The sequence below is a fragment of the Equus quagga genome, chromosome 5, assembly GCF_021613505.1.
Source record: "Equus quagga isolate Etosha38 chromosome 5, UCLA_HA_Equagga_1.0, whole genome shotgun sequence".
NCBI classification, from domain to species: Eukaryota; Metazoa; Chordata; class Mammalia; order Perissodactyla; family Equidae; genus Equus; species Equus quagga.
In genome coordinates, this window is record NC_060271.1 from 28,735,686 (window position 1) to 28,762,234 (window position 26,549).

General features: G+C 48.6%; 2 protein-coding genes and 1 long non-coding RNA gene across 4 annotated transcripts; 2 read left to right on the forward strand and 1 right to left on the reverse strand.

The window, feature by feature from the left end:
* Nucleotides 1-1,558: 1,558 nt before the first annotated feature.
* On the reverse strand, nt 1,559-14,160 carry NUDC (nuclear distribution C, dynein complex regulator). Its single transcript, XM_046662054.1, has 9 exons — nt 13,966-14,160; nt 11,600-11,677; nt 4,798-5,001; nt 4,643-4,708; nt 3,733-3,852; nt 3,464-3,658; nt 2,504-2,587; nt 2,291-2,409; nt 1,559-1,829 (listed from the first exon to the last, which is right to left on the reverse strand). The coding sequence occupies exons 1-9, from the start codon at nt 14,044-14,046 to the stop codon at nt 1,778-1,780; spliced, it is 999 nt and encodes a 332-aa protein (XP_046518010.1). The 5' UTR covers nt 14,047-14,160; the 3' UTR covers nt 1,559-1,777.
* Nucleotides 14,161-14,341: 181 nt separating this feature from the next.
* On the forward strand, nt 14,342-17,932 carry LOC124239013 (uncharacterized). Of its 2 annotated transcripts, none has more exons than XR_006888481.1 (4): nt 14,342-14,434; nt 15,136-15,255; nt 15,654-15,787; nt 17,770-17,932. It is a non-coding gene; the product is annotated as an uncharacterized LOC124239013 (long non-coding RNA). The 2 variants fall into 2 exon arrangements; XR_006888480.1 differs by lacking the exon at nt 17,770-17,932 and adding an exon at nt 16,008-16,190.
* A 5,987-nt stretch (nt 17,933-23,919) lies between these two features.
* Nucleotides 23,920-26,003, forward strand: NR0B2 (nuclear receptor subfamily 0 group B member 2). Its single transcript, XM_046663168.1, has 2 exons — nt 23,920-24,490; nt 25,390-26,003. Exons 1-2 carry the CDS (start codon nt 23,950-23,952, stop codon nt 25,686-25,688), a joined length of 840 nt encoding a protein of 279 aa, XP_046519124.1. The 5' UTR covers nt 23,920-23,949; the 3' UTR covers nt 25,689-26,003.
* Nucleotides 26,004-26,549: the final 546 nt, after the last annotated feature.

The following is a 26,549-nucleotide window of genomic DNA, read 5'->3' on the forward strand; positions in this document are numbered from 1 at the left end:
TTACAGCCCTGTGGTTCACTGTTCTCTTAGCCTTCCCAAGAACCCTGCCATGGGGTCACTCTTCTTTCACAGAGTGGGAGGCTAGGGCTCAGAGGGGTCAAGGAACTTAGTGGGTCACACAACTAGGAACTGTGGCTCTGGACCTGGAAACTGGCCTCTTGGCAATTCTGCCCCCAAGCTGGTGGGCTGACCTGCTTGGCACAGAAGCAGGGTCCCATTGTTTGGACACTGGAGCTCAGCTGCATTTAGAAAGATCCTACTTAGCTACTCCTCTCACACGGGAATGTCTGTCAGTCCTCTCTCAGCAGTGAGGCCAGAGGAGGCCCACTAGCCCATTCTTGACTGATGAACAAGCTGGAAGGTGTCCAGGATCCCCTTTCTGCTCCCACCTCACCCGCAGGCCCCATAGCCCTTTTTATTCTCCCCATGGGCAACTTTTGGAAGGTGACAACTAAACAAACTGTCTTACCCACTTTCCTATTGGACACACAGGATGGTCCCTTGGGGCTAGGACCATAGGGCCCAGCACCAGTGATAAAACTGGCCCCTTTCCTTAGGCTCTGCTGTCGTCCAGGTCAAGGCCTCTCCAAGAGGGAAAATGACCACAGGGTGCTGCAGCCCAGGAATGTCTCTGGACAGAGTAGGAGAGTGCTACCATAGTCCCTCCACCCTTGCCTTGGCTCTACAGCACCCTTTCCCAAACTCAGCCTTTTAGATCACTACCAGCATTTCCAAAAAAAAAGTTTTATCAATTTTGGAAAACAGACAAGGCTAGGTACTACATAGCCTCTCTAAGGCCTTAAACAAATTGTTCTGAAATGCTGAAAGGACATGCTGTGTTCCAGAAATTCAGGGGCTGCACTCAGCCCACAGAACAGAGAACTCTGGGCAAGTCAATCTAGCCATTCTGGCTGTAACCATAACCTCTGTGGCCCCTGCTTTCATTGACCTCCACTCTGGCCAAAGTGCGGCAGAGGTCAGCCCTGGGGCTGAGGCAAGCTCTTCTCTAGCCCTGGCACTGCCTCCACAGCTGACTGTGAGAAGCCCTAAAATCTGCGGAGTTCCAGGTCAGAGGCAGAAGCAATAGGGCCCCAGTGGACTTTACCCTGCCTCCCAGCCAGGACCCTGTACAACACACAGCAGGTGTGAGGCCTGGGCTTTGCTGCCCTCTGCTCCAAGGAAACAAGAGTATGTAGTTTTAGAAACACTTGATCCAGGGCCAGAGAAGAGACCCACCACAGGGGGAAGTTTTCTCAGAGGAAACTGGAATCAAGTCCAGCTGGTCTTACGCTTTGCTGAGTCACGGGCCCCTTTGAGAATCTGACATATGTTCTGGTCCTTGTAGCCAGAAAAGCTCACCTTTGCTCAGAATCATAACAGACTAAGTCTTGTTTCAATCTTCTCTTTAAGTAATGAGAAACGGCCCCATAGAGGGGCAAAGACCTGCACTAGGTCACATGGCGGAGTATGGGCTAACTGCCAAGCCCCTAGATCCCTGCAGCAGCCATAAGAGGCCTATCCCCCAGGGAAAAGCGAGAGGGAAGAGAGGACACAGGGAGACCTGGGTAAATAGTTTTAATGTGTAACAGGAAGCCAACTGAGGAGGGCAAGACCCCTCAAGGCCCCAGCCCTTCTCCCATGATGCCTTGGGACCTGTGTGCCTGGGCCAGTCCCATGCCTGCGTCAGCCCTGAAGCCCCCAAGTCGCAGGGAAGGGTGAGAAAGGAAGGTGGATGGTCGGGGACTCAGGATCAAGAGTTCAGGGAGGCCAATACGGGCTAGTTGAATTTGGCCTTGGAAAAATCCATCTCTGGATGCTGATCCATGAACCTGGAGACGGAACAGGAAGAAGGTCAAACAGGCTGTCCCTCTCCCTCAAAGTTAGTCCCTTCCTCCCAGCCCCTCCATGTGAGGTCTAATCTCTTTAGAACCCTGAGCACCTGGAGCCAGGCTGAGCAGGGGTGGGGCCCCAGGGTCTCAGGCCCATTTGCGCCCGAGGCTGCAAGATGAGGTGCCAATACTGGCACTGTTTTCCTGTAGGTGGCAATGACCGCCTATTGCCTCTTCCCTCCTACCCTGAGGTGGCCTTGCCCTCAAGATGACCTCAGCAACTGATTAGGGTAGGCCAGCCAAGGCTATAAAGCCATAAACTTGGCTGGCTCATCCTGGAAGGGGCAGGGCAGCTCCTGTGTCCTGCTCAGTGACCCACTTGCTGTTGTCACCCAGGTCCAAGCCCTCCAATACTCAATGTCCCCAAACCCACCCCCCTACCCCCGCCCCAAACTGCTCACTTCTTCAGAATCTCCTGTTTTTTCTGCTCATCCGAGGTGGGCAGCCCCATGGACTTCTGTCTCTGGTCATACATCATCTTTTCCACCATGCTGCGGGTCTCACTATCCAGGTCTGATAGCTGGGGGCAGGCAGTGACAGGGATGGGTGAAGCTCTGGGGCCTCCTAGGCCCCTCACCTCCCAGCTGAAGCTCCCCCAACGAGGCAGGGCTCACCTTGGAGTTCTCAGGGTTGATCTTCTTGGTATTAATCTCAGGATCACTGGACACCAAGCGGCTCCACCATTCCATCTTGTTGATCTTTGAGGAAGAAAGAGAACCACTGGGGTATCGGAGGTAGCTCACTCTGCCCCAGGAACAACTGCCAACCCTTCCAGAACCAAATTCTCTCCCATCCACGTCCTGCAGCGGTGACCCAAGCAGGCCTATGCTGGAACCTGGGGTACAGACGAGTAAGACCTCTGCTCTCCCCAGGAGCTGGGGGACAGTGCAGATCAGCATAAGGGGAAACATAAAGTGCAGAGGAACATATTCACCCAGGATGGAGGGAGAGAAGTTAGAGTGACACGTGGGCTGGGCCTGAAGTGACAGGTCAGATACCTAATTAACAAGCAAGGAAGGACATGCCAGTTGGAAGGAAAAGCAAATGCACAGGCATGGAGGGATGAGAGAGAGGCAGCCCCGCCATCAGCTAGGCTGGGATGGGCCTCCTGTGCTACAGGGAGCCTTCCTTGGACCCTTGGCACCTCAGAGACCACATTTATTTACTGGTGTCCTTGTCCCATCTCTCTGTGAGGGAGAAAATGTAGGCTTCCTAAGGGCACAGAGTTTTGTACGTTTTGTTCATTGTTCTCTCCCCAGCACTTAGAACAGTCTCTGGCACATAGTAGGTATTCAGACATCTGCTGAAGTGAATGCATGTACAAACAATGGAAAGGAAGAGGGTTTGGTACCAAAGACTGTTTTGATCCTGACTCTACTCCTTCCTAAAGGCAGGAGCCTGGGCAATCTCTGAGCTGCCCTTTTCCTGACTCTAAAATGGGACAGACCTACTTTAAAAAGTCTTGTTGTGGGGATTAAATAAGATATGCCCCCAGCATGGTCCCCAAGTGATGAGCAGACGCCCTCCCCTCTTCCTCCATCAAGATACAGGCCAGGAGGCCAGGGCTCTCATACCTTCTCCAGATGCACCGTCACCACCTTGCCATCTTCAATGAGCCACGAGCTCTCTTCCACCTTCACCTCGTTGTAGAGCTCCCCGTCAATGATCGCTGGCTGTCCCTTGAGCCCCACCCGGAGGTGCCGCCGCTGGATATCCACCACCACGTCCTTCCCCTTCAGCCGGAAGTTCACACGGAAGGGCACTGCCAGCTGCATGGAGCAGGGGCAGTCAGGAGGGGCCCCAGGCTGGCTCCCTAACCTTCGCCCCGGCCCTTGCCACTCACATCCAGCTCTGATAAGGTCTGGGTCCAGCGGTAATTGGGCAGGTCTGCCCCGTTGCCAAGGTTGGGCTTCAGTTTCCCTTTATCTTTCTCGTCTTCCTCTTCTTCGTCCTCCTCCGCCTCCTGCTCACAGTTGGGGAGCTCAGCTACTTATTTCACAAAAACAGACTGAACCCCACTGCGCAGAGAGCCACAAAATGAAAAGGACCTGGTCTCCGCCACTCGATGGGAGCCAGTGGTTAAACTTGGCTCTGATCTCTGCCTGAGAGGAGCTCGGACCGTTATAGCCTATGACAATGGACCCAGCTAGGGGACTGTGACAGTCAGAGACCCATGAGATCCAGCTGGGGGTCCAAGTCAAGGAACTCTGGAAGAAAGCCCAGCACAGAGCAGGTCACAAAGTGGCCGTGAGCAGGGTTGTCCTAAAATAAAACCAGGCTGCCAAATGATCAATATCCTTTTTCTGTGTCTACAGAGTTGAGACCCCTAGTATCAGACCAGACCCTGTGGAGAGTTAAATAAATGTCCCAAGGATTGCTTGGGAAGCTGGACTTGAGTCAGTGGGAGGAGCCCTGTGGGGCAAGCCCTCCAGATGTGTCAGAGTAGTCCGCCATAAACGGCCAGGCGGGGCCCACAGACCCCAGCCCACCAGACTGGTACCTGTACTGGCACAACCCTCTCTGGCTTTTAGGCTTTCCTGCCAAGGCTTAAGGCCAGTGGGTTTTGGGTTTTTTAACCCAGATCCTTTGGTCCAGTGTCTCTGAGTAGGATCTTGAAGTATGGAGAGGATCCTCAAAGCTGGGGGGGCAGGGGGCTGTATAGGAGAGGGCATTCCAGAGAAAGGGAAAGGCTGCAGAGTCCCCGGAAGTTCCCAAGCCCCCAGCTAATCCCGAGCACCCCAAGCCCATCTCACCTGCTTCCCTGATGAGCCAAGGCTGCCATTCTTGAGCTGGGCCTCCTGATTCTCTGCATCTTTTTTCTGTGGCAAAGGGCACAGCAGTTGGAAAGAGGGTTCCCATTTCCAGTGCCAATGGGAGTCGGGGGCAGGGGAAGGAAGCCCACTCTTACCTGGTCAATCTCCAGCTGCAGCCTCTCTGCCTCCTCATCCGTCAGCTCCTTGATCTGGGGCCCAGAGGTCTCTGACTTGGCCTCCTTGGCCAGCCTGGCTGCTCGCTCTGCCTTCTCCCGCCGCTCAGTCTCCTGCCGAGCTCTCTTCTCCCGTCGAGCCTTCTGTGCCAGCTGGTTATGGTGGCTGAAGGTCTGTGTGATGAGCTGGGGAAGGAAGAGAAGGTGATGAGGCATCAGGGCAGGGGACAGCGTCCCAAGGCCTGGAGTCCAGTCCCATCTCGATCTGGTAAGGCACTGCACTCAGAACCTCAGTTTCCTCATCTATAAAATAGGAGTAATACACACCCATCTCATGGAGTTGTAATGAGAATACCTGCAAAGTACCTGCCTCAATAAACAGTGGTTACTTTAAAAAAAATCACAGTGTAGTGACTAAGTGCGAACACTGAAGTTGGACAACTTGAGATCTAATCCAGGCTTTGTCACACACTAGCTATTGAATTTTGGGCAAATTACTTAACCTGTAAGAGCCTCAGATTCCTCATCAATGTGAAGATCGAACAGTAAGTGCTCTGAAAGTCCTTCACTACAGAGTGAGGCTGTTAGAAGTGGAACTCTAGCCTCAGCCTCTCTGAGAAGCGTTTCTTCAGCTCGCAGGCCCACACTGACCTGCTCCCCTGACTGATCTCCCTTACCTGTGTGTACCTGTCTCCTGACCGCAGCCCCAGCCATGCAGCACACAGCACCATGCTCAGAACTGCCACATTTGCAGGAAACCAGAGAGCGCTTTCTTGAGGGAAGAGGCTAGTCTCTTCCTCTGCTCAGCCTGCGACCTATCAATTTCAAATCTTTCTCTCCCACTATACCTTCCCAGGATGCTTCCAACCCACATCCTGCTGGCTGGCCTCCCTGCTACCCAAGGCGGGGGATGGGGGCAGGGGCGGGGCTGCAATTTGTATCTTTAACAAGTCCCCGGCCAATTCTCATGCATACTTAAGAGTCATACCTAGATTTGAGTTCCTGGCCTACTCCTTCTACCTGTGTGATGACCCTGAAGTCATGTCTCTGTGCTTCCATTTTATTATTTCTAAAAGCAGTCTTGCGTAAGCTATTCTTTGCCTAGAATGTGCTTGTCCCTACTCCCAGAACACCTGGCAAACTCCTACTTATCCTCCGGGACCAGCTGAAGTGTCTCTTGAGTTTCACCTCTTCACCTTCAGCAGGCCCAGGAACATACTCAACTTAGAAAACCCAACTCTTTTGTTGACCCCCACACCTGGAGGACGTCTCATAAGGTACCCACCAAGTGATCAGTGGTCAATAAGCCATCTTTTAAGGATCTCTGAGCCAGGGCTGGAGTGGGGAGGGGTCTGCAAGAGGTGAGGGGCCCACATGGGGCTCAGGGTCACTGAGGCCACCCATGGGCTCCCAGACCTAAGGTTCTACCAAATGCCCTGTGGCTTCTCATTCATTTGATGCCAATTCCTCCTGCTACCCCCAAACTCCTAACCTCATGCCACACTGCAGTAGCTCCATACCCTGCAAGGTTAAATGGCATCAAAAACACCCCCTAAACCAAATGAGTTAACAAAATGGGGTGTGTGTGAGACAGAAATGGGCCACCTGAAGGCCATTCTGCTGTCAATAGAAAGAATCAATCATGAGACAATTACACCAGCAGAAGCTGTTTCACCACAGGGCCTTGGTCCCAAGTACCTAATCAGGAAGACCTTGAACTCAAGCCCTTTGCCAACCAGTGGCCAAAGGGAGGCGGGAGCAGTGCCCTACCCTCTCCCAGCTCCAGTGAATCATGTTACATCCCATTTGTCCTGTTCCTTCCCAGCTCCTGGAGGTAACGTGAGGGCACAGCTGAACCACCAGACAGAGTCAAATCCAATCACAGTGGCCTCTGACACCTCCTCCCAGTCTCCTCCCACCAGCTTTACCCAGGCCCAGTCCCAGGCAGACACCCCTGAGGGTCTGTAGCCTACGAGGTCCCAACCAGCAGGCTACCACTGGACACGTCTTTGGGAACCACAGCCCAACAGGGTGGCGACCGGGTGAGGAGGGCTGGGCCAGTTCTAGAAGACAGGCCCCAGACTGCTCGGTGGGCATACCTAAACACAGGCTTTCCCTGACCTAGGCTGGGTGACAGGGGAGTAAAGAGTGGTTCCCACCAGCCTGGCCAGGGAAGACCCGGAGAGCTATGTAAGGGGAATCCAAAGGCATGAGGTCATGAACCTGACCACTGGGGGGGGTGGGGCAGAGCCCCAACACATCTGAGAGATGACACACTCCTGTTCTAAAACTTCATGTAAGTGGAATCATGCAATATGTGCTCTTTTTTGTGTCTGTCTTCCTTTAAAAGGCTGAATAATATTCCATTATATGTATATACAACATTTTGTTTACTCATCTGAGTCAACGGACGATTGAGTTGCTTCCACCTTTTAGCTATTGTGAATAGTGGTGCTTATGAACACAGGGGTACAACCCTCTCTTCAAGACTCTACTTTCAGTTCTTTTGGAAATATACCCAGAAGTGAGATTGCTGGCTCATATGGTGATTCTATTTTCTACTTTTTGAGGAAGCACCATACTATTCTCCACAGCAGCTGCACCATTTTACATTCCCACCAACAGTGCACAAGCATTCCAATTTCTCCACATCCTCTCCAACACTTGGTGTTTTCTGGGTTTTTTGACAGAAGCCATACTAATGAGAGCGAGGTGATATCTCACTGTGGTTTTGATTTGCATTTCTCTGATTAGTGATGATGAGTAGTAAGTTTTTAAAGAGCTAAATAATTCACTTTTACCAGCAATGTCTAAAGAGTATCTTTTTTTCTACACCCCTGTAAGCAGTGGGTTTTTTTTACATTTTGTCAGTTTGACAGGAAAAAAAGGGCACCTCACTATTTTGCTCTCCTACATTCCCTTGATTACTAGTGAATTTGAGCATCTTTTCACACGCTGTTTCGATTTGCTCTTCTGGGACTTGCCCATTTTTCTGTTTATCCTTTTCTGGTCAACTTACAAGAGTTCTTGAATATTACATTAGCTATTTATATTAAATTAATATTAAATAAATATTAAATTAGCTATTAGATTTTACCTGTCCTCTGCATTGCACATTTTTTCCAACTCTATTGTTTTTCAATTGACTTTATATGTCATTAGGTCTCTTTTACCATACATGAGTTTTCAATGTTTGAAGAAGCAAACAGCTACCTTTTCTTTTATAGTTTCCACATTTCTAATCTTGCAAGGCCTCCTCCAAACAAACATTATATATAGTTTTCCAGCTTTCCTTACAAGACTCTTCTTGATCTGCAATTTATTTTTACATATGAGTAAAACACATAGTACACTTCTGGTTTTTTATAGACAAATAGCCAGTTGTAGCAACATGACTTACTAAATCATCCTCTGCCTACTGAACTGAATGACCACATTAGACACATATTAAATCCTCACATACCCGAGACTTTTTCTGGGTTTTCTATTCTGCATCACTGGTCCATTCGTCTCTTTCTATGTCAATAACATACTGATTTGAACATTATGGTTTTACTCACATCCACAATCCCTTATCATAATTCCTAGCCCCAAAAGCCATAAAAACTAAAAGTCTGTAAAGTGTGTTTTATTTTGCTTTTCGCAGGGAAAGATTCACCCTGAGCTAAGATCTGTTGCCAATCTTTTTTTTCCTCCCCAAAGCCCCAGCGCATGGTTGTATTTCCTAGTTGTAAGTCATTCTAGTTCTTCTATGTGAGCTGCTGCCACAGCAAGGCAACTGACAGGTGGTGCCGTGGTTCCACGACTGGGAAATGAACCTGGGCTGCCAAAGCTGTGAGTGCTGAACTTTAACCCCTAGGCCATCACGGCTGGCTTTAAAAGTGTTTTTGTACCTCATAAGTTTGTAGCATGAAGGTATTAGTCTTCATATATCCCTCTTGGTATGACTACTGATAGATGTTTCTCTGCAGAAATATTAATGTTTCATTACAGGATGCTGCTCTTGACCCCTGGATTGGAGTATTGTATGTAATGTACGGTATATGCACTGCAGTGCCTCCTAAAATCCAAAGAATTCTAAATCCCAAAACATATCTGGCCCCAAGAGGTTCAAAAAAGGGATCATGAACTTGTATTCTCATATGCCAGACACTTCATCTACATCGCCTCTTTTTATCCTCACAACAGCCCCTTGAGGGAAGGATTATCCCCCTTACAGGTACGAAAGATGAGGCTGAGAGCAAGTGATTCACCCAATACCACACAGCTGTCAAGCTGGAAGTTGGGGGAGACCAGGATTCGAACTCACATCTGCTCCATGGACTCCAGAGCCCTTGCTCTTAACCGCTGCACTTGGAAATGATGTATCTGGTGGCCCTGCACACGGTAGGTACTCAACACAAAGGAGTTGCTGTGTTACAACTAGAGATCAGGTGGGAAGGCTGGACAGGTTTCTGCCTCCCTGAGAGTGACCAACTTCCTGGGAAAGAACTGACTAAGAAAACAAACAGCCAAAGAGCATGACCAGGTCTAAGAAGGGACCAGCAACATCCAATATATGGCAGCTACCATCATCCCCAAGATGCTTCTGAGACACTGCTTTTTTTTTTTTTTTTTTGCTGAGGAAGATTCACCCTGAGCTAACATCTGCTCCCAATCTTCCTCTTTTTCTGCTTCAAGAATATTAGCCCTGAGCTAACATCTGTGCCAATCTTCCTCTATACTGTATGTGAGTTGCCACCACAGCATGGCTGACAAGTGGTGTAGGTCTACACTAAGGATTTGAACCCAGGAACCTGGGCCACCAAAGTGGAGCACACTGAACTTAACCACTATGCCACAGGGCCAGCCCTGACACCACTTCTTATTATTCATCTCTCTCTCTTCTTCCAGCTACCTTACTCATCCTTCACACCTCAAGGATCACTTCCTCATGAAGTCTTCCTTGAGTCCCCAACTTAGGTTAATCGCCATCATTTTGTTCCCAGGGCTTCTGCCCTAACACTCATCACTTCTTCATTGTTTTTTTTAGGGGTGTGCTACCCTGTAAGGTGCATGAAAACAAAGACCATGTCTGTATTCACCTCGGTAATCCCAAAGGGCATGGCTGAGTACCTACCACAGGCAAAGTGTTAAGTGTTCAACAAATATTCGTTGAATGAATGAATGAATGATGACTGCTGATATAAGTATAAGGTAGTATAAGTATAAGGTAGTCTGGCTCACAGAAAAACAGGAGGTGCTAATGCTAATACAGAAAGAATATTTGAGCCAGAAGGGGTCCTACGGGTCAGTGAACCACCTTCTTCCATTTTACAGATGTGAAGACTAAAAGGACCAGAGAATTGGTAGGAAATCAAGGCGGCCACACAGTTAGACCAAGAACCTGAGACTCCTACTCCCAGGCTGATGTGTCTATGACACAGTAGCCTCAGATCGTCAGACATACCAACCATACCATACAGCATACCAACCATACCATACAGCATACCAACTTCTTGGACCCCAAAGCCACAGAAAGCAGGTTTGCAAAATGTCTCCTTTTTGTGACTGTTTCTCTATGTTTACTATGTTTAAGTGAAAACAAATCTCAAGTTATAAAAATCATAGTTTAGGGGCCAGCCTAGTGGCATAGTGGTTGAGTTTGTGTGCTCCACTTCAGTGGCCCGGGATTCCCAGGTTTGGATCCTGGGCACGGACCTGCACACTGCTCAACAAGCCATGCTGTGGTGGCATCCCACATATAAAATGGAGGAAGATTGGTACAGATGTTAGCTCAGAGACAATCTCCCTCATGCAAAAAGAGGAGGATTGGCAATAGATGTTAGCTCAGGGCCAATCTTCCTCACCAAAAAAAAAATAAATAAAATAAAATCATAGTTCAATGAAGTAACACCTTCATGATTTACCAATCTTCAAAAATGTAATTATAGGGCTGGTCCCACGGCCAAGTGATTAAAGTTCTGTGTACTCCGCTTCAGCGACCTGGGTTCACAGGTTCGGATCCCAGGTACAGACCTACTCTACCCGTCAGCCATGCTGTAGAGGCATCCCACGTACAAAGTGGAGGAAGAGTGGCAGATATTAGCTCAGGGTTAATCTTCCTCAAGCCAAAAAAAAAAAAAGAAAGAAGAGGAGGATTGGCAACAGATGTTAGCTCAGGGTGAATCTTCCTCTCACACACACAGACAAAATGTAATTACAACCTATGTACACAGAAGGAAGTTCAAGGTCTCAGAACCTGTACCACAAAACACCATTCCCAAATCCTTGAACATTGGATCACAGCATCTGGCAAGACTGGGATTGGCTGGCTTTGAGCTTTCCTGTATTTCTGTCTTCTAAGCTTAATTTCTAACATTTTCCCACTCTCATCTCCCAGCTAGGTAATCAGATAAAACCACCTCAATGGAAAAGGAACCAAGAATCCTGGTTTCAGGGCCAAAAGGCAGTTTTACAATAGGCTCTTCCAACCCTGGCTCTCCCACAACTCAGCTCAAGACTTGGGACAAAGTGCCAAACACCCCTGAGCCAGTTACTTGTTTGTAAAATGGGGATAGTAACACCTGCCCCTCTCAAACTTCTAAAGGGTCATGGAAAACACGGTAGATAAAGACATAGCAGGAGGAGGGGCTTCAATAAATGCAGCTTGCTTCCCTTCCCCACTCCTCACCCCCAGCATTCTACTTCTGCCGAAGGTTACCATTATGCCAAAGAAAGGCCAGGTGAGCTTTTCTTCTGAAAAAACAGAGCTGCCCAAGGGACAGTGGCTCCCAAAACTCACCTTCTCTGCCATTCCCTCTTCTCCTCCAACGAAAAAGTCCGTTTTGCGTCTAAGGAAGCTGAAGAAAGTGTTCACAAGCTAAAAGACAGAAGACAAAGAACGATGCTGTAGAGATGTCATATTCGGAGCCCCTCAACTGCACAGAAGCCTAAGGAGAAACTTGGGACGTGACTGTTTCACCCCTGAGCCTCCCAACTCCCAAGTGAAGAAACATCCTCCCCAACAGCCCCTACTTTAGTCACTTCGGCCAGAAAGCCTAACCTAACTTTATCTACATCGCCTGAAAGGCAGATTTCTCACTTCTTGTTTGTATGTGTGTGTTTCACTAGAAGCAGCCTGAGGATGTGGACCACTCCTCTGCATCCAGGGCTTGAAACACCTGGGTCCAGCTTTCCTCTCCAGATAGTAAAAAGCCCATTGAGAGGGGCACTGGCTGAATTACTAGGGCAGAGCTGGGAGGAGGGGGGCAAATGAAGCCACTTCAAAGGTTAAGACCAACTAACTCTGGCTGGGTACCAGTGTAGCCAAGCGGTGGAGAGCATGAGTTTGAGTACCAGACTGATGAACATCAGCCCTGCGACCTTGGGGAAGTTTCTTAACTCTGTAAAACAAGAATAGCAGCAGGACCTATTTCTAGGGATCTTGTGCGGATCTGACAAGGTAATGGAGGTGATGCCCTTAGCAGTATCTGGCCCAAAGCAAGAGACCCCCTGCCAGAGAGGGAACTCCTCACATGTAGGCTTATTCTGTCTACTCCCCCACTGCCTGGCACCTGATCTGGCTCAGAGTACGTGCTCAGTAGAATCTGTGCTGAATGAAAAGATGTAGTGGTGACCTAGGGTTAGCATATATAAACCTTTTTCTTTGCCCAAGTGAGTGGTTCTAAATCTGATGCTAGAACTTCTCTCTCAATGGTTTGAATTCCTGCTTCTAGACACTTTTTCAATTGACTCAAAAATGAACTCACTCCCAAACCCAGTTTTGTGTCAACAATTTAGGGGGATAGAAGAGGGAGCCTTTCACACTTGCAAATTAGTAACACTCCTCCCACCCTAAAGGGCTTAGGAGTCCTCGTTCACCACAGATACCTGAGTGAGAGCATGGGAATAAAAAGCTCAATAAAAACTTGTCCCCAATAAAAATTAGACTATTGGTGATGAGCACGCTGCAGTCTATACAGAAACTCACAAATAATAATGTACACCTGAAATTTCACAATGTTATAAACCATTATGACCTCAATAAAATAATTTTTTTAAAAAACAAAAAAAAAAAACTTGTCCCCAGCAAGACACAGAATCAGCAATTGACTGTAGAAAGCATGCTGGCCTAAGGAGTCCGGTCCCCTCTACGTCAGGAGCCTATTGGATGATCTTGGGAAAATTCCTTCAATTCTTTATAGAATGACAGTTCTAGACTTATCTTGATAGGCTTTTCTATCTATAACCTTCTATGTTTCTGATCCAAAAAACCAACTCCAAAATCTATACCGGTTGGTCATTACCATTCACACACTATGTATATTATAGTGTCTGGTCACTATGCATGAATTATGCTTTTGAAAAGCCCTTCGTAAGCTCCATGAGGGCAAGGACACGTTTCTGCTCATGTCTGTCTCCCCAGACACCGGGTCCAGTGTCTGGTACACATCAATCACTCAACAAACACTTGTTGAACGAACACACCTGATTACCGAGAATTCCTCACTGTTTTTCAAGAGACTACTGTCCTAAAACGACTCAAGAAATACGGATCTCTAGCTCTGTCTCAAAGACAAAGAAACTAGAGCTTGGAGATGTGGAGAGGTCCCAAGCTGGTAGGTAGTAGAAACTAAGTGTGAACTGAGGCTCCCATTCCCCCATTCAAGGCCTAAAAAGACCACGTGCTAACATCATGCCCCACCCCCCCCACCCCCCCCCCCCAGACACTGCACACATTCTTCGGCTCGCTCCAAGTCTTGGTAGATGCAAATCCCAATGTCTGGGATGGTTCGTCGTAAGGGACGCTCTTCGGGGGCGGCCATGAGAGGGGAAACAGCCGGAAGGACAGGGGGCCGGGTGTGTGTCCTAAGGCTCTGAGGTTTTTTCAGGGGCGGGTTCAGGGACGCCAGAGTTGCTAAGACAGGAACTACTACTGAGGGGCGCCGGGGGCCCAAGACTGATACTAAGGATGCAAAACGTGCAGCGCGGAACCCAGACCGGAAGCTGGAGTGCGGTGAGAACGTGGCAGGATCCCAGAAGCCTGCGAGGCCCAGGAATGGATCTCGGCCCTCGAAGGCAGATTAGGGCGAAGGGAGCGTGGCTAGGGCCGCCCGAGTGGGCGGGCGCCGCCGGACGAGGCCGGGCCGACGCCGCGCGGGCCGTTACCTCCTGTACGCCGCCCTCGTGCTGCTGCGCCATGGCCAGCAACATGCCATCGAACCGCTCCTCCTCCTGCTCTCCGCCCATCGCGCCGGCCACTAGGCACGCTCCGAGATCTGAGCTCTGCACTCGCGTCCCGCGTTCTCCCTGCTCCTGCGGGTCGCGTCCGGCCCAACGGCTCCGGTCCTCCGCCTTCCGCAGCGGAGCCGGAAACACGCACGCGCGCCGCCGCCCAGCTCCGCCTTTCGCCCTCTCTTCCCGCCTCCCTCCCGGCCAGCGGCCATTGACCGCGCGGCAAACAGCCCGCTTCACCGGCCATTGGTCGATGTGCTGAGCCAATCAACGAGCGTATCCGTGGAGCTGTGGGAGGAGCCGAGGGCTCCGCAGTTTGGCGTGAGTTGCTATGGTCACCGGATGCTTTAGAGCCTTCTAGAAAGCCGTGGGCTCAAATCTGGCGGGATTGGAAGTTACAAAGGTATAAACTTTGTTCCTGCTCCCTAAGAGTGAGCTCTCAGTTTGTAGAACGGTGAAGCTGAAAGTGTCCTTAGTCATCTCTTCCAATCCGTTCATGAGGCAGTAGAGGCCCGAGAGAAGACACTTGCCCCAAAGGACAGCCTAGCAATGTCAGCATCACAGACTGGACCGAGGCCGGCTTGTTGGGCATACAAACTGTGCTGTGGCCCGGGCCCCGTGCTTAGAAGGGCTCTGTGCTTGATTTAATGCTCTTCTGCTGCAGTCCTGATATTCTTAATAATTTTTGAACAAGAGACCCACATTTTCATTTTGCACTGGGCCCCGCTAATTATGTGATGAGTACTGTATTGGACTCCTGGTAATGTGGGGGACAGGTCCCAGCTATCTAAAGCCAAGCCCTCCCCTTTTGTAGTGAATTCCATCATCTTTGTCTTTTCAGGGATTCTACTGTTGTGATTTTCTTTTTTTAATCTCCTGCATCACAGATTTCTCCTGGATCATTCTCTTCAATTTACAAACAAGCTTTAATGTCACTTTTTTTTTTTTTTTTTTTTACTATTTTGTGCCCCTACTTGCTCCTCCTACCATCCCAGTTTTCAGTTCTCATTCTCAACAAAGTTTGAAAAAGATTGCTATGCTTGTTTCTCCACTTCCTCACCTTCCATCTCTCCTCAATTTACTCTAATTAATCTTTTCTTAAAGACTCTGATGGGGCCGTCCTGGTGGTGCAGTGGTTAAGTTCACACGTTCCGCTTTGGCAACCCAGGCTTCGCCAGTTTGGATCCTGGGCGGACATGGCACCACTTGGCAAGCCATGCTATGGTAAGCATCCCACATATAAAGTAGAGGAAGATGGGCACGGATGTTAGCTCAGACCAGTCTTCCTCAGCAAAAAGAGGAGGATTGGTGGCAGATGTTAGCTCAGAGCTAATCTTCCTAAAAAAAAAAAAAGACTCTGACCAAGGTCAAAGGACCACTGTTATCTTACTCAACTTCTCAGCTGCATTTGACACAGTAGACCCCTTCTTCCTCCTGGAAACAATTTTTTTCTTAGGCTTCTGTTATGGACAGAACTGTGTTCCCCCAAAATTTGTAAGTTGAAGCCTTAACCCCCAATGTGGCTCTTTTTGGAGATAGGGCCATTTAAAGAGGTAAATAAGGTTAAATGAATTCATAAGGGTGGGGCCCTAATCCAATATGACTAGTGTCCTTATGAGAAGAGGAAGAGCCACCAGGGATTTGTGAGCACAGAAGAAAGGCCGTGCGAGGCAGCTGTCTGCAACCCAAAGAGAGAGGCCTCAGGAGAAAGCAAACCTGCCAGCGCCTTGATCTTGGACTTCCAGCCTCCAGAACTGTGAGAAAATTAATTTCTGTTGTTGAAGTCCCACAGGCTATGGTATTTTGTTATGGCAGCCCTAGCAAACTAATGGAGCTTCTGTGTCACCACCCTTCCCTGGTTTTCTTCCCCCCTCACTAACACCTTCTCACATCCTGTCCTACCCAGACTTGTAAATGTTGGGGGCTCCGTCCTTTGCTCTCTCCTCTTTTCCTCTCCCTCTGCACCTTCTCTGTAGGTGATCTCATGGCATCTCTAGCCCAGACCTCTCCTGAGCTCCAGGTACATCTATCCACCTACCTCCTGGACAGATATCTCAAAACTCACCTGGCTTTGGGAAGATGAAAAAGTTCTGGTGGAGGATGGTTGTGATGGCTGCACAACAATGTGAATGTATTTAATGCCACTGAACTATACACTAAAGAATGGTTAAATGGTAAATTTAATGTTATATATATTCCACCACAATAAAAAATTTGACTTTATGAGACAATTTGAAATTTGAACTCTGACTAGATATTTGATTATATTCAAGAATTATTACTTAAAAGAAAACTAACGTGGCCAACATTAATACTCCCCACGCACACACAAATTAATTCTTCCCAAAGTCATCCCCATTGAGTTAAATGGCTCCTTTAAGCAGCAATTTGCCAAAGCCCAAACCTCCACTCATGTACCTGTTTGCACAAGCCAAAATCTAGTCTCATCTAATCCATTGGTAAGTACTGTCAGAGCTCCTCCACAATATATCCTGAGTCTGTCCCCTCTCACCTTGCCATGTGAAGCAAGGTGCCGTTACTACTCCAGCATCATCTCTTGCTCAGACTACTCCCACAGCTTCCTAGCTGGTCTCCTTATCTCCTTTTTTGGCCCTTTGTAGTCCATCCTCCACCCAGCAGCCAGAGCAATCCTTCTAAAGGATAAGCCAGGTCTTGTTACTCCCTTGCTTAAAAGTAGCCCTTCATGGATTGCCATTGCATTCAGGATAAATTCCAAATTCCCAACCATGGCCTCTCAGGAGTAACACCATCAAGGCCCTGCCCACTTCTCCAGCCTCATCTTGTCCCACACTTGCCTTCACTCACCAGGCTCCCTCCTGACGGGCTGATTTCACTTCCTCAAATGCCCTGTCCTAGTTCCTAGGCCTTTGGCAGCCAACTCCATTTCATCCATCAAGTGTCAACCCAAATGTCCCTTCCTCTGTGGGGCCTTTACGACCCTGATATACAGAGTAATCCTCCATCTCCTTGATTTTTGCTTTCAAAGTCCCTTGTGCTCATCCTCTGTAGTTACTTACTACAACTGAAATATGTAATCAAGAAATTTTGGTTCTTGAGGCCGGCCGCATGACATAGTGGTTGAGTTTGGCATGCTCCACTTCAGTGGCCTGGGTTCACAGGTTCAGATCCCGGCACAGACCTAGACCACTCATCAGCCATGCTGTGGTGGCAACCCATATATAACGTGGAGGAAGATTGGCACAGATGTTAGCTCAGGGCTAATCTTCCTCAGCAAAAAAAAAGAAAAAGAAGAAATTTTGGTTCTACATCCATATCCTCTCACTGGAATATAAACTTCATGAAAGATAGCACTTGTCTGGTTCATCCAAGCATTCAGCTCAGAGTCTCAAATGTTGTAGAATCTCAATAACTATTTGGGGAATGAACAAATGGTCTTTGCCTGATACTATTGAATCTTATTATATAACTTATCAATAAATATTGGTAAAATTTATTGACTTCTTATTAAGTGTCCAGTACTGTACCAAACATTTTACAAACATTATTTGACTTAAAATAATGCTCCTATGTTATTGTCCCCATTTGGGAGATGAGAAAACAGGGACAGAGAAGTGAAGTCTTGTGCCCGAGGTCACACAGCTGAAAGGGTAGAGCCAGGATTCAAACCCATGAAGCCCAACTCCAGAGCCTGCAGACTTACCCACTTCACCTTAGAGTTCTGCCTCCCTGAATTGGCATTCTGATTTTATACATCAGTCCCAGACGCTTGTTTGATGTGACGCCTCCCTGAGAAACCAAGGCCTGATCCTGGACCCTGGTGAATTCACTAAGATAATAAATGTCACCCTGGAAGGCCTCTTGGTGACCAATCAGCCTCCCCTAAGGACCTCTGATCCCATCTACATTTGAACACCACCAATGGCAGGTAAGTGGGTGATTGCACCACATGCTAAGCACCCTGTAAGGGGTGTGCACTAAGTGACTGGGAAACTCAGGGAGGGATCAATTTATTCTTCCAAAGAGGCAGAGATGGGAGGATGGGAAGCCTGTGCTAGAGCAGTGATGTTTGAGCTAGACCATGAAGGGTGACCAGGAGCTTCCCAAGCAGACAGGGTAAGGGAATGGCATCCCATGCTGGGGAACAGAATGGACAAAAGCTGGGAGGCACAAAGGTGCATGATGTGTTCAGGGAATGAGAAGGTGCCTAGTACTGGCTCTCTGACTCCCAGTTCCAATACTTAACCCAGGCCCCCTGCACCCCAGCATCTCCCAGCTGCCCCCTCAATTAGTTTGAGACCTCAGTACACAAGAGCAAACACGTGCACCCTGGTCATAGGATTGCAGAGCATTTTCACATACATTATCTTGTAGGGTGCCCTTGAATTTTGCAGATAATGCCCAGCCCAGTGCCCGACACACAGCAGGTGCTCAGGAAATGTTGCTGTCATCATTCTCAGGATGATGACGTTTGCTGTTCCTGCTTGGACAGTAACACCCTCGTCTCCTTGTTGCATGAGGATTAACCGAAATAATTTTTGTGAAAGTACTTTGTAAACCATAGAGTGCTGTACAGACGGGAGAGGATTGTCATGAACTTCTCCAGAAAGCCTTCCAAATTCAAGCTGCTCAGCCCACCGCTCCATTTTAGCATTCCTGCCCACCACTGATGTGGCATCCTGGCTCCCCTGTTAGAGCTACTGAGAGTGGGGTTGTCACTCCGTCCTCAGAATGGAGCCTCCTCAGGGCTGGCCTGTGTCACCCCAATTAGATTCAGGGTTCCCAAGGGCAGGGCTGTGTCTCCCCTTCAGACTGGGGACTCCTGAGGATGACCTTTGTCTTCCCCTTTAGACTTTAGGCCTGGACAGAGGGCAGCTGATGGACCATCTTCTCCCACAGAGACATCGTATTTTTCTGAGTGAATGGCCGCAGTCAGGCTCTAGGCTATAGAGATCCCAGCTGAGGCCTTTCCTCCCCCTCCAAGGCCTTCAGGACTAGCACCCTGGCCTTCAGGTCACACATGGGGCTCAGAAAACACAGTTCCCCACAGTGCAAAAAAAACACAAGATTTAAAACCCAGGGACCCAGCTTTACCATGACCCCCACAGAGGAGTCTCCTCCCTTCTCTGGGTCTCCTCCTCCTCAACCTCCTCTTCTAGGAAATGAGAGTAAAAGCAGCAACAATAATAGGGACAATTGCCCTCTTTTATGGAGCACTTGCTATGTGCCAGGTGCTTTGTGTTCTCACAAACACCTCATTTGAGCCTCACAAATACCCAGGAAAGGCACTATTAGAGGGAGATTTTCTGTGAAGCTAATGAAGCTCGAATTCTGGGGCCTTGCACTTGCCTGGGACCATCCAAGTCCCTGGGAGAGGCCCAGCAATGTCTTCTTAGGGTCAAACATGTATATAGTTTTTCTTTTTAATTTGTAAAAATAAAATTTTTAAACTACAGTTGGTTAAGAGCACTGTTTCTTCCCGCTCTAACCCACTTCCCAATATGAATTATTCCCAGGATACCTGGAAGTATGTGGGTGGTAGGGGAGAAACAAGGATCTGTGTGGATCAAGAATGCAATCTGTGCAAAATTCTTTCAGTCATCACGAAGTTGTCATTTCATATTGACACCAACTCAAAAAGGAAGTTCTCTTCTATAAGGAATATGCAGGATGTGCAATTATAAATGTCCTATGCATATTTTTCTTTTTTGATAGGAATTACACGAAGTAGAATTTATCAAAATTCCTACTACAAACCTATAAGCAGCACTACAAGTAGCAAATACATCTATGTGTGAAGTGGCACGTTTATGTATCCTGACTATCAGGAATAGAACTTTTTTTTTCCTAAGGAAGATTCACCCTGAGCTAACATCTGAGCCAATCTTCCTCTATTTTGTATGTGGGTTGCTGGCACAGCATGGCCGCTGACAAGTGGTGTGGGTCCACGTCCGGGAACTGAATCCAGGCCACCGAAGCAGAGCGTGCTGAACTTAACCTCTAGGTTATGGGGCCAGCCCCAATAAAAACTTTTTTTTGATCAACCATGCAAGAGGAAAGACAAAATCATTCTCGCTGTTGAATTCTTACTGTAGAATTCTCACTGTAGATTCTCACAGTAGAATCTCACTGTATCCTCACTGTAGAATTTTATTTTTGAAAATTGTTAACAGCTCTACTTTCTCCTCTTCCTGAAAATTTCAATCCTAAAACTGTTAGCAGAACAAGGTACAAGTATGTGTCAGAAGAGAGAAGGAGCCTCAGTGGCCCAGAGCAGAAGTTAGAGTGCCAGCAGGGTGTGGAGGGTGTCTGCACAGAGAAGCCACCTGGCATGGAGTGACAGAGCCCTAGCAGAATGATGAGGGTATCCCCGAGTGGGAGGGGGCAGCCTGACACAGGTATCAGAGCCCAAGCGGGGTGGGGAGGCATCTCACAGGGGAGCGGGCAGCAGTGGAGATGGGACATTGGTTCCAAACGGTGGCTTGATCCAATAAGTAAAAGAATTAAGAATAATGGAAGCCAGATTTCCGAGTGTCAGAGAAAGGAGATATAAATACAGAAAGGGCGAAAACTAGAATGAACCTCGTTTTAGTGGCTTAGAACTGCAGATAATGATCTGAACTCGTGTTTTTTAGTACTATGTATAAATAGATGTAGAAATAAATATAAATGTAAGCGTGTGTGTGTGCACATTCCCTAGCTCTGGGAGGGCCTGGGAGTAGTGACACCCTAACAGCAATGAGCCAATCTTGGTTTCTAAAGATGATTCTAGTGTGCAAGTTATGGTTTTTAAATGCTATTGTAGCTTCTTGGAGTACTGGTTGATTCCAGGGGCTTTGAAGTGATATCTTGTTATACCAGAAAACAAAGGATGTTCAAAGAATGATGGGCTGTGTCAAAAAAAACACAGACGCTGGCTTGAAGGAGTTCCTATTAGCCAAATCTGTGACAGTCTTAGCCTCAAAATAACGATAGTAACAGATTACAAGCCACTGAATAAAACAGGAGACGTTGAGTTCATAACTAAATACATACATACATTCAATGTGTGAGGAGGAATATATACAAAGGTTCAAAATACCTTCTCACAAAATACTGACTCATTACAAAGGGGAAAAGATGAACTATAGTGGAGAAGCTTGGCAGACATCACCTTAATCAAGTGACCAAAGTGAACCATGGGACAAATGGAAATGTGTGCTACCTGATAGGATGTATCAAGAACACAGTATCACTTCTGTGATATTCCTGCTAAAGATGCGTAGCCTGAGTAATCACAAGGGAGCCTCCGACAAACCCAAATTGAGAGCCATACTACAAAATAACAATTCTCCAAAAGTGCCAAGGTCGTGAAAGGCAAGGGAAGACCAAGGACGCTTTCCTGACTGGCAAAGACTAAAGAGACATGAGAAAGAAGTGCAATGTGAGATTCTGGACTGTGCCCTCCCACCATCACTCACTGAAGCATTTGGTGAAACTTAAATAGGGTCTGAGATTAGCTGTAAATTTCCTGATTTTGTTCCACGTTAATTTCCTGATGCTGATGGTTATACACTGTATTGTGATTATATAGGAGAATGTCCTTGTTTGTAGAAATTACACACTAAAGTATTTGGGGGTTGTGGAGCTTCAGGTTGGAAATTTACTCTCAAATGGTTCAAGGTTAAACAAGTTTCCTGTACTGTACCTGTAAACTTTCTGTGTTTGTAATGGTTTCAAAATAAGTATCATTGACATGGGAAGAGATGAGCAAAGAGTGTGCAGCTAAAACATGTAGGCAAATATTGTTAGGCAATTGATCAGTAAATGTACCTTGTTATTTTCCTGGGTTTGTGATGTTTGTGTTTTCTGTCAGCTTATTTTAGTTTATGATTTGTAGAGATTTGTTTTTTCATTTTAAATATTCACTTTCATACCTGATTTTCTATTCTTAAAGAAGGCCCTCCAAATTGTATAAGCTTCATACCCCATAAAACCAATATCCACTATTGGCCTTTCTTTTTTTTTTTCTTTAAAGGAGAGGCTTTTTTTTTTTAAGATTTTATTTTTCTCCTTTTTCTCCCCAAAGCCCCCCGGTACATAGTTGTATATTCTTTGTTGTGGGTCCTTCTAGTTGTGGCATGTGGGACGCTGCCTCAGCATGGTTTGATGAGCAGTGCCATGTCCACGCCCAGGATTCGAACCAACAAAACACTGGGCCGCCTGCAGCAGAGCGCGCGAACCTAACCACTCGGCCACGAGGCCAGCCCCTGGCCTTTCTTACCACCCTTTTAAACATGAGGAAACTGAGGCACCGAAATATAGTGAGTTGCCCAAGGTCACTCAGCAAAGCGATGAAGCAGGATTTGGATCCAGGTGGTCTTACTCCAGTCTCCTTTGAGGGAACGCTGTGAGAATTCAGTGAGATAAAAGGACATGAAAGGAACTTTATAAATGTAAGGATTAAGATTATTGACAATCAAATGAAAGATGCATTCCTGTTTTCTACTGGGGCTTAGTTCCTTAGGCAGAGGGAAGGTGGGAGCAAAGCCTTCCTACTGTATACCGGAGACTGCTTGGAATTTGACATCCAAGACCTCACTTTGTCCTCACAGCAGCCCTATAGGCGGGCATTATTGTCCCAGATCAAGCTCCTGAGGCCCACAGAGATTTGAGGATCAGCCCAAGGTCACACAACTGGAAAGCGATAGAGCCAGGAGCAGATGCCAGGGATGGTGACGGCTGCCCAATAGTGTGGTAGCAGAAGGCTTGCCAGGCTGGGCTTGCCAAGGTCCACGGATATGACACAGCCAAGGACCTTGTCACCCGCTCTCACAACACACACCCCACCGTCTGAGACAGATGCCTAGGACAGAGGAGACATATGGCTGGTGGCAGAGCAACGTTTTGACTCAGATCATAAGTGGGCAGCATCTGCAGAACGGGCAGCAGCAAGGTGGGGGCCCAGGTACTCACCAGCTCTGGGAAACCCAGGCCACACAGCTCTGGCTGCACAATTGGGCCAGTGGATCCAGTGAAACAAGCAAGGACTGTGGAGCCAGACAGATCTGGGCTCTGTCTCTTCTTAGTGGGGTGCCTTAGTGGGTGACTATGTCATTTCACCTCTTTAAGTCTCAAAAAAGTAAGATTCTTGCCCCATAGAGAAACTCTGAACGTTAGAGTGGAAAGTGCCTGGCACAGAGTAGGTGTTCAATAAACAGCAGTCATATTTCACTATCATTCTGCGAGGTCTCCTCAGCTGATATGTCCTTTCAGGAGCTCTAGGAATCCATACTGGGGAGAGAGTTCTAAAGGACCTTATTTCTGCAGGGCCCCCAGAACTGGAGTCAGGAAGGGGGCCTCCTAGACTGCACAGTGGACAAAGTCCTCCTAGCCCCCTGGGGTCTTGGCTCCCTTCCCTGCAGCCTGTTCCTTACCAACAACAAAGCAGGGCCCCAAGGTTAGGCAAACAAGCCAGTGATAAGGCACTTCCAGGTTGAGCCTTGTGTTCAAGGCTTGTCCAGCTCTGGGGCTGGCTTCCAGCTTAGCAAGAGTCCTGCAGGCACCAATAGGGACATTTGCCACAGCCACCTGCTGATTATGCACCTGAGGCCTTGGTGCCCTGGTACAGCCTGGGTTAATGACCCTGTTTATCCACTTGAGTCATCTGATAAGGGGCAGCGGGGCCAGCAGGCAGGCAGCCCCATGCCCTGCACAGGCCACTTCATTGACTAAAGTGATATCAGGGCCACGTGGAGCTCCCAAGGCCCCCTCCCCTGCCAGTTCCCCACTAGTCCTGCCAGGGTCAGTGTGTGTTTCTTTTTTTTTTCAATGAACATGACTTCTGGAGTCAAGGTTGTTGGGCTGTTCCCTCCTCCCCGCCAGTGGAGATATAAATAGCACCCACAGCACAGAGCAGAGGGCGGGAGAGCTGGGAGGAAGAGGAGCAGATCCTCAGCCATGAGCTCCAGCCAGTCAGGGATCTGCCCCTGCCAGGGTGCCACAGACCGCCCGGCCATTCTGTATGCACTTCTGAGCCCCAGCCTCAGGGCCAGGCCCTCTGTGCCCCCAGTCCCTGGCCACTGCCTGTGCAGGCAGCACCGACCCGTCCAGCTGTGTGCTCCCAATCGCACCTGCCGGGAGGCCTTGGACGTTCTGGCCAAGACCGTGGTCTTCCTCAGGAACTTGCCACCTTTCTGCCAGCTGCACCCCCAGGATCAGCGGCAGCTGCTGCGGGGCTGCTGGGCCCCCCTCTTCCTGCTTGGGTTGGCCCAAGACACTGTAACCTTCGAGGTGACTGAGGCCCCGGTTCCAAGTATACTCAAGAAGATCCTGCTGGAGGAGCCCAGCAGCCATGCAGGCAGTGGCCAGCTGCTGGATCGGCCCCAGCCCTCGCTGGCTGCGGTGCAGTGGCTTCAGTACTGCCTGGAGTCCTTCTGGAGCCTGGAACTGGGCCCCAAGGAATATGCCTACCTGAAAGGGACCATCCTCTTCGACCCTGGTGAGCTCCTAGGCACTCCTGGATGGGGACCAAGGCAGGAGGGGAGCAGGGCCCAGCCAGGGAAGGCAACTTCCAAAGGCTTGACATCCGTTATCTCTTTGAGTTCTCATTATTACCAAATAGTTATCTCATGAAAGAGGCTCAGAGAGGCTAAGTGACTTGCTGAAAGTCACACAGCCAGGTAGGGGCAGAGCACAGAAGGGAACTCAGGTCTACTCACTCCAGAGACTAGCCCTGCCACTCTGCCCAAGAAATTTGGCCCGACCCTCAGGGAAGGTGGGAGTGGGGGAGGGGAATATGGGCAGACACAGCTGTGCCTCAGTCACAGGTAAAACTCTGTGGGTTCAGAAAGACCACATAGAAAAGAGGAATGAAGATGAGGGAGCGTGGGGTAGGAGAAGAGAGACTCAACAGATAGAGGTAGTATTCTTTGTAATCTGGAGAGCTTCTAGATGAGAATTCTTCACCAAAGGGCCCTCATGGAATGTGTAAATTATAGTAATTAATTATAAAAATAGTAGCTGATACTCCTATAACACCATATGTTAGGTCCAATTCTAAGGGTTTTATATATACTAGCTCATTTAAACCTCCTAACAAATCTAGGAGATTGGTACTATTATTATCCCCATTTGACAGATGAGGAAACTGAGGCACAGAGATTAAGTAACTTGCCCAATGTCATACAGCATGGGATTCAAACCCAGGCAGCCTGCCTCTTAATCATTACTCTACTGCATCTCCATAAATGGATGGATGAATAACATAAATAAATAAATGGAGGAGGTAGTAATGGGGCCTCAAAGGCCAAGATGGAAGCCTCAGGTCTTGACCAGTCTTGCCCTGTGGTGTCTGGGAGTGGGGTACTCACCAGCCCTCTTCACCTTCTCTGCCCACAGACGTGCCAGGCCTCCACGCCTCCTCCCACATCGGGCATCTGCAGCAGGAGGCTCATCAGGCATTGTGTGAGGTCCTGGAGCCCTGGTGCCCAGCAGGCCAAGGCCGCTTGGCCCGGGTCCTCCTCACGGCCTCCACCCTCAAATCCATTCCACCCAGTCTGCTTGGGGACCTCTTCTTTCGCCCTATCATTGGAGACATTGACATCGCTGGCCTCCTCGAGGACATGCTTTTGCTGAGCCAACCTGCTCCAGCCCAAGCAGAGAGCAGGTGTAGGGTGGGCAGATGCTGGCAGCACTGATTTGGCCTGGCTGTCCCCAAGGGTCACCCAATGCTCCCAGAGAAGGCAAACAAACCTGTACAGACAGCACTTGGCTCCCCAGGCACAAGCTGGCTCTGACCCAGCCACTCAGCCATACCCCATCTTGCCTTCCCTCAGTTTGGACATAGTGTTCCAGCTGTCTGGCCAGCCATTGGTGGTCCCAGAGCCTCTGGGCCATGACTCCTGTACCCTCCTGGGATGGGGATGAAAGCTTAGAGTGCTCATCAGGCCAGGAATCCTACGGACTTTGTACAAAACTGACTTAAGTTATTGATTTTTGTAATAAAAGTTGTGACACACTTGGAGCCTGACACTGTAGTTTGTGCATGAGGAAGGGACCATCTCTTACCTCCAGGACCCACCCTGTCCCTATCAGAGGGAGCCTGAGAGGAAGGAACCATAAGGGGTGCAGGAGCCAGGCCTCGGGAAACTGGGATATTAATTTTTCAGAATGGTATAATGATTTCATTTCTGGGGATGAGATTTATTTTGTACAGGTCTGAATCCAGGGGACAGTATCAGTTCAGGACCCCCTCACCTCCTTGCCTTTATCTTTGGGGACAGGCTGTGTCTCTCCCTGCCCCTAAATCCCCCACTGACCTCTCCCTCAGCTCCTGCCCCGGGCTTCCTCTCAGTGAGAGTCGGGTCACAGCCAGTAAGGAAAATGAAACAGCCCATTCCCAAATTGAAATAGACAAGGTCATTGGAATTTCTGCAGTTTGGGATCATTCACTTCCCCCATTCCTGCAGCCCACAGAAGAGGATGGTCTATTGTTCTCCCAACGGGAGGGGGCAAGGGACCCAGGGCAGCTACTTGGAGGCTAAGCCAGGCCCAGTTTC

What these genes read in the sequence shown, in the direction of transcription:
- NUDC (XM_046662054.1), bottom strand. Translation starts at nt 14,046, where the DNA reads ATGGGCGGAGAGCAGGAGGAGGAGCGGTTCGATGGCATGTTGCTGGCC. An exon ending in TTGGCTCATCAGGGAAGCAG is followed by an intron (nt 3,853 to 4,642) that starts GTGAGATGGGCT and finishes AACTGTGAGCAG; the next exon opens with GAGGCGGAGGAGGACGAAGA. An exon ending in AGACCTTATCAGAGCTGGAT is followed by an intron (nt 3,659 to 3,732) that starts GTGAGTGGCAAG and finishes TGCTCCATGCAG; the next exon opens with CTGGCAGTGCCCTTCCGTGT.
- NR0B2 (XM_046663168.1), top strand. Translation starts at nt 23,950, where the DNA reads ATGAGCTCCAGCCAGTCAGGGATCTGCCCCTGCCAGGGTGCCACAGAC. An exon ending in GACCATCCTCTTCGACCCTG is followed by an intron (nt 24,491 to 25,389) that starts GTGAGCTCCTAG and finishes CTCTGCCCACAG; the next exon opens with ACGTGCCAGGCCTCCACGCC.